Source organism: Trematomus bernacchii, unplaced genomic scaffold, assembly GCF_902827165.1.
Source record: "Trematomus bernacchii unplaced genomic scaffold, fTreBer1.1, whole genome shotgun sequence".
Taxonomy (NCBI): domain Eukaryota; kingdom Metazoa; phylum Chordata; class Actinopteri; order Perciformes; family Nototheniidae; genus Trematomus; species Trematomus bernacchii.
In genome coordinates, this window is record NW_022987607.1 from 351463 (window position 1) to 363352 (window position 11890).

General features: G+C 39.1%; 1 protein-coding gene across 2 annotated transcripts; it reads right to left on the minus strand.

The window, feature by feature from the left end:
- Nucleotides 1-3661: 3661 nt before the first annotated feature.
- On the minus strand, nt 3662-10599 carry si:dkey-202e17.1 (uncharacterized protein LOC555344 homolog). 2 transcript variants are annotated; one of them, XM_034131034.1, is made up of 4 exons: nt 10493-10599; nt 9995-10143; nt 6783-7447; nt 3662-4555 (listed from the first exon to the last, which is right to left on the minus strand). In XM_034131034.1, exons 2-4 carry the CDS (start codon nt 10128-10130, stop codon nt 4376-4378), a joined length of 981 nt encoding a protein of 326 aa, XP_033986925.1. In that variant the 5' UTR covers nt 10131-10143; nt 10493-10599; the 3' UTR covers nt 3662-4375. The 2 variants fall into 2 exon arrangements, with proteins under 2 accessions (XP_033986925.1, XP_033986924.1); XM_034131033.1 differs by having other exon boundaries at nt 4369-4555; nt 9995-10205.
- Between the last annotated feature and the right edge of the window lie 1291 nt (nt 10600-11890).

Consider the following 11890-nt stretch of genomic DNA (forward strand, 5'->3'; position numbering starts at 1 on the left):
AGTGCGCTAGAATTTGAAAATACACAGCCGGAAAAAATCTGCCACTTCCTTACAGAGCCCCTCCTCCAACACACACGAACGCGCACATGACCAATGAGGGCACGAGATGAGTTTGTGCACAGATGGAAGGCTGACAGGCAGGTAGGCCATCCAGTTATTTTAGCCGGGCCGGCTCAGATGATTGGTCGTGCTTTTTACAGCGCCACGGCTTCCACAGATGACATTTTTTTATGGATTATGAAGCACTTCAGATATTCATTGCTATCGGGATGTTAAGAGCATTCCATGGAATATAACAAAAAGTGTATCTCGAGCCGGTTTCTCAAACTTACCTACCCCACCTTTAAATTCAGCCTTAACTTTGTGTATAATGATAAACGGGATGTAGACAAAATAAAAAGTGAAAAACCTGAGGTAATGAGCTCATTATTAATAAGAGGATCCAGAGTGTTTACCCCATCATTTGTGTATTATTAACAATATATCAATAGTCTCAATACTGGCACGTTTCGATACCTGTATTAAAACATATTCTTCTATATCTGGCATTAAATGTAATTCCTAATAACAGATTATACATGTTAAGGATGACCCTTCATTGTTTATTCAGCATTATGTCCGTAACCTTTTATTTACCCAGAGAGCATCTGTTCTGATCAACAGGGTCCACTTCAATGACTTCCTGACTCATGTCTCTTCCTTATTTGATTTGCTTTTCATGGGGACACAAACAGAGAAACTAAACAGTCCTTGTGTTTGAATAGTCTTTCTCCAAACAGAGGAGATGCAGAGAGACAGGTGTGTTCTGATGTTCAGGTACACCTGGAGCAACGGGCTGTGGTTCAGATAACATCATGTCTCATTCAGCCATTTGGAAAACCTGTTCTTCTCCTGGGTAAATACTCCTTTCTGCACACAAACCTCAGACACATGTACAACGTTAGATACACATCTCACTTCCTTAGAACACAGGAATGGTCTTTGAGAGATTTCTTTTTTGGAAGAAGTGTATTTGCTTTCCTGCTCAGCATCAGAGGACGAAGCCTTTGTTGATCCCATGACCAGTCAAGTCAACTTTAGTGTCAATCTTTCAGTTTCAGAGATCGAAATACAGTTTACAGAGGAATACAAAATACAAATATATATACAAATATGTATAAAAACATGTATATATATATATATATATATATATATATATATATATATATATATATATATATACACACACAATCAACAGACACAATCAATGTCTGGATGTTATGTATCTTTCACGCTTTAAGCTAGTCCAAATAAAAGGTGGCTAACAGGTGCTAACGTGCTACATCAGTCCAGCTGCAGCTTCAGAAAGGGAGACCAGGGGACACTAAAGAGTGACGCACACAGCTGGGAGACCAGGGGACACTAAAGAGTGACGCACACAGCTGGGAGACTAGGGGACACTAAAGAGTGACGCACACAGCTGGGAGACCAGGGGTGTTTCTCAATCGCGAGTAAAGCTGCTTCCGAGCCACTATTTCAAGCATACTACGTCATCGAGTGCCGCCGAAGTACTGTTCCAATCTCCAGTATACTTGGAAATCTACCGAGCCCGGCGTACTCCGTTTGGAGAAATATCGAGTGTGCACATGAGTAGACTTCGCGGCCTTAAAATCCCCACAATGCTTTGCGCACGGACCAATTTCCCCAAATCTGTGGCGGAAGATGTAAGGCGGGGCCTCTCATGTGACGCACACCTGCACACTTGCTAGCGTGTTCCACACTTCGTTTTTCCGAATGCCAGGAAGTATTCTTGACTCGCTTCTGAAGCAAGACGCTCGGCAGACATGTGCTACCAAGCAAGCGTACTCGCGATTGAGAAACACCCCGAGGGACACTAAAGAGTGACGCACACAGCTGGGAGACCAGGGGGCACTAAAGAGTGACGCACACAGCTGGAGACCAGGGGGCACTAAAGAGTGACGCACACAGCTGGGAGACCAGGGGACACTAAAGAGTGACGCACACAGCTGGAGACCAGGGTTGCAGTCGAATAGTCCATTTAGCTTAGGAACCTTCCTAACGGAGTGAAATGACCGAGAAATGATATCATGAAAGTTACGGTGCTTATTAAGCATTTTAAAACGTATGTGGTAAGTTGCCAAAGTGCTTTGTTTTGAACGTTCATCAGTATTATAATCAAAAAGAGAAATATGAACGTTAGTTTTTACTGAAATGATCAAATAAAGTCAACATTTCACAGTCTTTACTGAGCTGTGTGGGGTTTGTTCAACTTTTAAAAGATGTTTGAATGGTGATATACACAGTGATAGATGTTAAGGACTAACGTTTATAATAAATACATTTGTATTGATTTTAAGATCTTTTCATACAGTCATACGTATTGGGATCATTTGTATTAATGTGGACCGGAGGGAGAGGGAGACGAGCATAAGTTTCACTTTCCTTTTTTATTTCAATTCCAACTTTGGTCATGAAGAATATGTTTCTCTGTTGTCCACGTTCATAAAGCATAAAACAACAGCATCAGAGCACGGTGCAGAGTCTCTAGATGAGTTTACAGTAGTCCCTCGTTCTTATTAAACATCCATGTAGTCCGCTGATTCTCTGAAGCACCACAGTCTCTTCTCCGAAGTCCTTTTGAATTCTCCTATCGACTATCCCTTAACCCCGTGACGTTTCACTCAGAGGTCAAGGGATAGACGATAGGAGCTGATTTTTGGACTATCCGACTGCAACCCAGGGGACACTAAAAAACTTTGGGGGATTATAAAGTCGGCAAACTGTCCTTTAGGCAGAGTTATAAATGATTTATGATGCTTTGAAGAGTTGTTAACATTGATGGTTTCCTATAACTATAAAGACTGCTATCAGGAAACATTGACATATTTCCGCTCAGTTTATTTCTTATTACAGTAATGAGTCATAACAATACTACAATGTTTAACGAGCATCAGGGCCATCTGCACCGTGAGTAAAGTCAATGAGTGAACTGATGCTCCAGCTGTGCATGAAACTCTTCACACGTGTTGTTAGCATGTTCAGATCTGGGGTTTGTCTTGGTATGAAATGTTTCTGTCTGTAGGGTTTTAAAAGTGATGGTTCATTGATCATTTAACAATGTTTTATTCTTAACCTGTTTATCATATGTTTTGTATACAATGTTGGAACTACTTAAAGCTGTAGTTGTTCTAGTTCCTCTTAACAATCGTATATTAACTCCATTATTATGAACGCTGTATGGGAAGAGACACTCCACTGTAAGAAATGTAGTATTTTAATAACGTTGTATGGGAAGAGACACTCCACTGTAAGAAATGTATTATTTTAATAACGTTGTATGGGAAGAGACACTCCACTGTAAGAAATGTATTATTTTAATAATGCTGTAAAAGAGCCAGAAGGAATAGGAAACGTAGAACATGAAAAAAACAAGATCAACTTTTCATTCAATAAATAAAATATAATTTCTTAAACATTTTCCATTTGTATAATCTATAACGCTCAGAGACATGACGTTTGATATCAAATACACACGTGTTGTTTATCGTGGTTACTTCCTCTCTGTCTTCTTTTCCCAATTCCAACCCGCCCCCTACACCCTTTGTTATTTGCATCATGTACCCTAACCCCCCCCCCCCCCCCCCCACAGTTACAACAGCACCACGCAGTTTGAACACAGAGAATAATATTTCATGATATTCACACGACTCTTTTGGCTCTTGCTCATGTAGGTCTCAGTCCTGCTGATCCTACTATGTCTCTATTCATACACACTTAAAAACAATTGCAATAAGGGGTATGATGTAGTTTTAAAAAGGATGAACAAAAGGCTCCTGTCAGAAACAGATGAAGTATGGATTGCAACTAACATTCATCTACAGCAGGGGGGTCCAAAGCTATTTCTCCGAGGGCCACATACAGAAAGATATACGAAGTGCTGGGCCGCTCACTAGAGGTGATTAATATCGCCTTTAAGTTCAGTTATAAGTTAGCACAATCAATCAAATGTAGGAAACGTGTGCCTGATACTGAAACCGGCTTCATCACAGCTCTCCAGACGGTTTCATTTATCCTGTTAGCAGCTCATTCCTTAAAACAGAAGCTTCAGATTGATGAAGAGGAAAAAGGAAGGGTCTATTTCAAGCTTGTTATGGAAATAAGTTCATGGGCTTCTTCTCATCAACTAAGATTTGTTAGAAAATGTTTTCAAGTTGAATTGAGTGAATGTATTTGATTCAAATGGTCTGCGGGCCGCATCTGGCCCCCGGGCCGTAGTTTGGACACCCCTGGTCTACAGCATCAACAGGTTCAAATAAGGCCTTCAAATACAACTTCTTAGTTAGAAATGACTCAAAGATCTCACATTGAAAGCAAGTTACGTTGGACTCTGCACCTCAACATGTTCTGTGGTGTTGGATTTAGTTTTGTCGTCCGGATGATATCTGTATCTGTATCCGTAGGCCCTCAGATGGTGCGTCAGATACTCCAGAACGTACATCTGTGGTGGGCGGATGTAGTGAAAGGAAACGGCAAAATCTGAGCAGCAACCCGGACCCTGAGGGAAGATAATCACAGAGGTCAGATTAGTGGCTCCTCCTCCGTACAAACACACAACTGATTTCTATCTTATATATTTGTCTTGTTCTAGGTCTGTATAACTTGAGTTTCTCATGGTCTGCATTTGTCCTTCTGGATTTCTGTAAGGACTTAAAGTCACAGGGAGACTCACAAGGAGGAGGAGAAATGACCGTTATTTACTTTAAATGTATGTTATTGTACTTAACATGCTAACAGGACTGTACTTATACATCTCTTTATCTAGGGGAGCTAACACACACACACACACACACACACACACACACACACACACACACACACACACACACACACATACCATCTACATCACTTCAGGGGACATTACATTGACTTACATGCATTTCCTGGAGATTTATCCTAACCTTAACCATAACCAACACATGCCTAACCCTAACCCTAACCAAGTCTTCACCCTAAAATGTATGATTCCCCTCATGAGGACCTCCATTATGTCCCCATAAGGGAGGCGAGTCCACACACGTGACTGTGTAAACAGATTTAGGTCCCCACAAGTATAGTAATGCTAGGCCACACATACACACACACACACACACACACACACACACACACACACACACACACATGCACAGTTTATTTTATTGGGTTAATGTTATTTGAACAGTCTGTAATGATTTGGTTCAGCAAACAATGACGTTGTTAGCTGGTTAAATATTAAGTGTGTCATTATTTGATGTTGTAATTGATTGACAGCTCTAGTCAGAGGTGAGAAGTAGTGGAGTACAAATACTTTGTTACTGTACTTAAGTACATGTTTCTGGTATCAGTACTTTACTCCACTACTTATTTTTCAGACCACTTTTTACTTTGACTTCTTACATTTTGAACTCAAATACCTGTACTTTCTACTTCTTACATTTTGAACCCAAATACCTGTACTTTCTACTTCTTACATTTTGAACACAAATACCTGTACTTTCTACTTCTTACATGTTGAACACAAATACCTGTACTTTCTACTTCTTACATTTTGAACACAAATACCTGTACTTTCTACTTCTTACATGTTGAACACAAATACCTGTACTTTCTACTTCTTACATTTTGAACACAAATACCTGTACTTTCTACTTCTTACATGTTGAACACAAATACCTGTACTTTCTACTTCTTACATTTTGAACTCAAATACCTGTACTTTCTACTTCTTACATTTTGAACTCAAATACCTGAACTTTCTACTTCTTACATGTTGAACCCAAATACCTGTACTTTCTACTTCTTACATTTTGAACCCAAATACCTGTACTTTCTACTTCTTACATGTTGAACCCAAATACCTGTACTTTCTACTTCTTACATGTTGAACCCAAATACCTGTACTTTCTACTTCTTACATGTTGAACCCAAATACCTGTACTTTCTACTTCTTACATTTTGAACCCAAATACCTGTACTTTCTACTTCTTACATTTTGAACTCAAATACCTGTACTTTCTACTTCTTACATTTTGAACTCAAATACCTGTACTTTCTACTTCTTACATGTTGAACACAAATCCCTGTACTTTCTACTTCTTACATTTTGAACACAAATACCTGTACTTTCTACTTCTTACATGTTGAACCCAAATACCTGTACTTTCTACTTCTTACATTTTGAACTCAAATACCTGTACTTTCTACTTCTTACATTTCCCAAACAGGCTGGTTCCTTTAGTTTGAATGTGTGTTTGGTGGCGTGATCATTATTATTTAGAGTCATTGCGTGCCTATTGATTTGAACACGATCCGTGTATCCATCATTTCCTGGTCTTCTCTAAAGAAGAGGGACCAATGAAAACGTTGTCATGTTGCCGTTGTTCAGCATGGAAACATTCATTAGCTAACAATGACATTATTGTTCTATTAATTAGTTATTACATGTACAGCACTTTGGCCCGACCAAAAATCGCTTTTAAATGTGCTTTATAAATAAACCTTGATTTGATTTGATTTGATTTGATTTAATATAAAGGGAGGTCAGGTACTCTTTAAAACAGCTGCTAGTTATGGGTACTTTTTACTCAAGTACATTTCAAAGCCCATACTTCTTTACTTTTACTTGAGTAAAGAAGTTTAGTCAGTACTTCTACTTTTACCAGAGTATTTTTAAACACGAGTATCTGTAATTCTACGTGAGTAAAGGATGTGTGTACTTCTCCCTCTCTGGTTCTAGTGGTTCTTACCTCTATTGGAGTATAGAAGTCGTAGATCATAAACCAGGGTCTTCTTCTCGGAGGAGTCCTGATGACGTAATGGTCCAGAGGAAACGGGTGAAATGTTTGTCTCCCCTTCTCATCTCTGGTGTCTCCCAGCTCCACCTCCATCGTCTCCATACATTTCCCCAGAGCCATGTCCTCTATGGCAGAGAAGTGTGTGCATTTCCCCGTCTGGAACCCCGTGGTAAAGCGTCTCAAAGCTTCTTTACTGAGCACATATCCGGCTCCTCCGCTCATGTAGCCTTTTTTGATGAACGGGGCAAAGCGTCTTCCCAAATACCACGGCTTCTCCGTATCGAACCGGGACAACGTGTGGCGCAGATTCTCCATCACCACGAAAGTGTCGTCGTCCGCCTTCAGAAACCAGTCCATATCGTGCATGTGGTGCTGGTGGAGGAACTGGAACGCTCTGATGGTTTTCCAGTACAGGTTTTCCCTCCCCTCGCTCACATTCAGCCCCACGGTGGGGAAATCTGTGGATTTGGAGCTCATGTACAGAACTCGGTCACAGTGTTTCGCCCAGGTCGCTCTCACGTGCTGGGTTCGAGTTTCCAAGTATTTGGGCATCGTCATAATCCAGCACAATATCCGAATGGTGCCGTTGGATTTAACCGCTGCCGCTTGGTTCTTAACTGGAAGAATGAAAGAGAAAGACGTGTCAGAAATGTGTTGCATGGATATTTTAGACCTGAGGTTTATCTGAGACATCTTCTATGATATAATAATTATTATTATTTATACGGCACATTTACAAAATGACACATCACCAGTTAAAAATACACAGGAAGTTCCCCTCAGATCAGATGTTAAGAACTTTACAGATACATGCAGGAAAATATAAAATGTTAACAGGTTAAGAGACACGAGGAGGTCAAAGGTGAGATAATACAAATAAAATAAATAAGACTTAAGACTAAGTGAAGCGAAGCAACAATATGAAACCCTATCAAATAAAGTAAACTTATAGGTACAACAAAAATAAAAAGATAATAGTAATAAAAACGTCATAATTCTAATAAAGATTAAACCAACGTAAAAGGAAATGTTGCCATTAAAACTGTTAAATAAATAATGTAAGATAAAACCCTTTAAAAGAAATAAAACAATATAAAAGTAGGTAAATAATAAAGACTAAAAGACCATTTAAAGGGGGGGGGGGTCGCTAATACAAATCTAAAAAGAGGTGTCTTTAGCTGTCGTTTAAAATGTCCCCTCCATTTGCAACATCATCAAGGACAAATAAAAAGACAAGAAACACTGAAACAGACATTGAACTTATCAATAAACCAGCTGTTTCTAAACCAGTCAGAACTGGTATGAACGGTGTTATTAGGAGCAGCCTCTCTTTCCTACCAGATCAATACTGAAGTATTTCATCCAAGATATTGTGATATTTGAGTTCTTCCATGTAGCCCAAGCATGTTGTTGAAGCAGATCATAGATGCTGTACATTTATTATTTTGTTATTGGATTTTCACTTTTGTTGAAATTACTGTAACGACTGAAGTTCTTCTTCATTTTTATTAATGTCACTGTGTCCTAATTACGTCCCCCGGTAATGTTTCACACACACACACACACACACACACACACACACACACACACACACACACACACACACACACACACACACACACACTCTCACACACACACACACACACACACACTCTCTCTCTTTGTTTGCCTTATCTTTTAATCTTTATTCCAGTTCCTTTATTGGTTTAATCCTCTATGGTGTCATTGTCTCACCTCTTCCTCTGTTGTCAACAGAGGTGGGAAGTAACTAAGTAAATTTACTCGAGTACAAAGTCATTCAAACTAGCTGCACCTTTACCAGCTTTGAGAACACTTTCATGATCAATCATTATAAAACATATCATATATATTATTCTGAAATGGACCAATCTGCACAATGACTACTTTAACTATATTTTGATGATAATACTTTTCTACTTTCACTTGAGGAACATTTTGAATGCAGGACTTTTACTGAAACAGAGTATTCCTACACTCTGGTACTTCTACTTTTACTCAAGTACAAGATCTGAGTACTTCTACTTTTACTCAAGTACAAGATCTGAGTACTTCTACTTTTACTCAAGTACAAGATCTGAGTACTTCTACTTTTACTAAAGTACAAGATCTGAGTACTTCTAATTTTACTAAAGTACAAGATCTGAGTACTTCTACTTTTACTCAAGTACAAGATCTGAGTACTTCTACTTTTACTCAAGAACAAGATCTGAGTACTTCTACTTTTACTCAATTACAAGATCTGAGTACTTCTACTTTTACTCAAGTACCAGATCTGAGTACTTCTACTTTTACTCAAGAACAAGATCTGAGTACTTCTACTTTTACTCAAGTACAAGATCTGAGTACTTCTACTTTTACTCAAGTACCAGATCTGAGTACTTCTACTTTTACTCAAGAACAAGATCTGAGTACTTGTACTTTTACTCAAGTACAAGATCTGAGTACTTCTACTTTTACTCTAGTACAAGATCTGAGTACTTCTACTTTTACTCAAGTACAAGATCTGTGTACTTCTACTTTTACTCAAGTACAAGATCTGAGTACTTCTACTTTTACTCTAGTACAAGATCTGAGTACTTCTACTTTTACTCAAGAACAAGATCTGAGTACTTCTACTTTTACTCAAGTACAAGATCTGAGTACTTCTACTTTTACTCAAGTACCAGATCTGAGTACTTCTACTTTTACTCAAGAACAAGATCTGAGTACTTCTACTTTTACTCAAGTACAAGATCTGTGTACTTCTACTTTTACTCAAGTACAAGATCTGAGTACTTCTACTTTTATTCAAGAACAAGATCTGAGTACTTCTACTTTTACTCTAGTACAAGATCTGAGTACTTCTACTTTTACTCAAGAACAAGATCTGAGTACTTCTACTTTTACTCAAGTACAAGATCTGAGTACTTCTACTTTTACTCAAGTACCAGATCTGAGTACTTCTACTTTTACTCAAGAACAAGATCTGAGTACTTCTACTTTTACTCAAGTACAAGATCTGAGTACTTCTACTTTTACTCTAGTACAAGATCAGAATACTTCTACTTTTAGAGTACTTTTCCCTCTGGTTTTCAACTGGTTTTAAAAAGTGACTGAAAAACAGACGGCATATGAACCACAGTTGATAATAACTCGATGCCTACCTGCATGATGATGATCGTGTTTGATGAAATGTCCTCGTCTCCCTTTTATAGAATTTGAGTCCAACAGGAAGTGAAGGCAGAAGAATCCCATCAACAGTCCCGTGGTGAAGATGAAATTAGACGTGAGGTTCTTCATCCTCTCGATTCACCTAGAGACACCACGAGGGATCAGTGAAACCACAAGGCTCATGGGCAGCTGCCAGGAGGGAAGCTACCTTAATAAATAAACCATTAACAGTCATTTGAACAACACGGTTTGGGTAAAACAGGAAAAGGTTGTTAACGGGGAAATAAGATTAAAGCAGTTATTTACAAGAAAAAACTCACAAAATGTACAAGGAGAACATGACAATAAACACCAGTTTGTAAGTGTTTCACCATTTAGATTACAGCTCAAAAACCCATGCTTAAGTGTGCACTCTTTAAAAAATAAAGAAAGTAGGAAAGTAGTTCCAATAACAACAGGTTAATATTTAATATATGAGAAAAGTACTTTACCTGATTAAAGGTTAGTCCTAAAATGAATTGTTCTGTGTGTTCAGTGAGACACAATCAGAGCCCTGCTCTCTGACGGCTGTCTCCACGGTGTCAAATTCAGGTTAGTCAGAAACACAATAATACAATCCTGTCAGTCAACTTCACATACAATGGAGATGGAGGAGGAGGAGGAGGAGGAGGAGGAGGAGGAGGAACGCAACAGGTGCAACAGGAAAGCATCAACAAAACATAATTTGCTGCCTTTCAAATACATACTTTAAGAATGAAGTACTGCAGCTTTTACAGAGTACATAACGTTGCATGTACATTTACTACTTCTTCCATAGAGTAGACCTCATTGCTCATAAATCCGTGATAACAACAACTGATAAGAAGTCAAGTGACCGTGCTGTAGTTCCTTTATAGCCCAACATTAGCCCCCTTTAGCGTAGCGGTGGTGACGTGAAGTCATGTGACTGCTGTAGTTTCTTTATAGCCCAACATTAGCCGCCTTTAGCTTAGCGGTGGTGACGTGAAGTCATGTGACCGTGCTGTAGTTCCTTTATAGCCCAACATTAGCCTCCTTTAGCTTAGCGGTGGTGACGTGAAGTCATGTGACCGTGCTGTAGTTCCTTTATAGCCCAACATTAGCCCCCTTTAGCGTAGCGGTGGTGACGTGAAGTCATGTGACCGTGCTGTAGTTCCTTTATAGCCCAACATTAGCCACCTTTAGCTTAGCGGTGGTGACGTGAAGTCATGTGACCGTGCTGTAGTTCCTATATAGCCCAACATTAGCCACCTTTAGCTTGGTTTGGCACTTTGCATGTTGTACTGATTTGCATGCCTCTCCCTGTTGGGTGTGGTGATAAAGAAATGCTTCGCTGATCAGACAGGTTGCATCACTCCATATATTTTTTAACAGTCATTTCATTGTACGATCTAGGAAGGCGTGCTCACATTAAACATGACATCTTATTAAATGACGCACTAGTAATATTATAACTGTAATAGATTATAGCCTTTGCATCAGTGTTGGTAAAACCTGTCAGGTGAGTTGAGAATTCCTCCCAGATTAGATCAATGCTCCCATGCACGACAGCATGATAATATAGCACACAGAAGTTGATTGATTACCTGAAACGATTTATGATTCAAGGATTCAAGGCTTTTATTGTCATTGGTACATAGCTAAAGTGTAGTTATGTTGAATGAATGTAAGGATGCGTGGAAGGGTAGGACCCAAATGCAGACTATCATAAAAGGTAAACGGTCTTGAAACAAAAACGAGCTTTATTCCCAAAGCTTAACAATAGCATGGCATGAAACACACAGGTTCTACAGAAAACTGACCGTGACCAACATGGTGGGAGACAGGAGAAACAAACAATGAACCGACAGGGGAACACAGGAAGAGACAAG

Bases quoted from the DNA above. Each gene is read 5' to 3' on its own strand.
- si:dkey-202e17.1 (XM_034131034.1), bottom strand. From the start codon at position 10,130: ATGAAGAACCTCACGTCTAATTTCATCTTCACCACGGGACTGTTGATG. The intron at 7,448-9,994 runs GTAGGCATCGAG...TCATTCTTCCAG, and splicing joins ACACGATCATCATCATGCAG to TTAAGAACCAAGCGGCAGCG. The intron at 4,556-6,782 runs GTAAGAACCACT...ATCTTCCCTCAG, and splicing joins ACTTCTATACTCCAATAGAG to GGTCCGGGTTGCTGCTCAGA.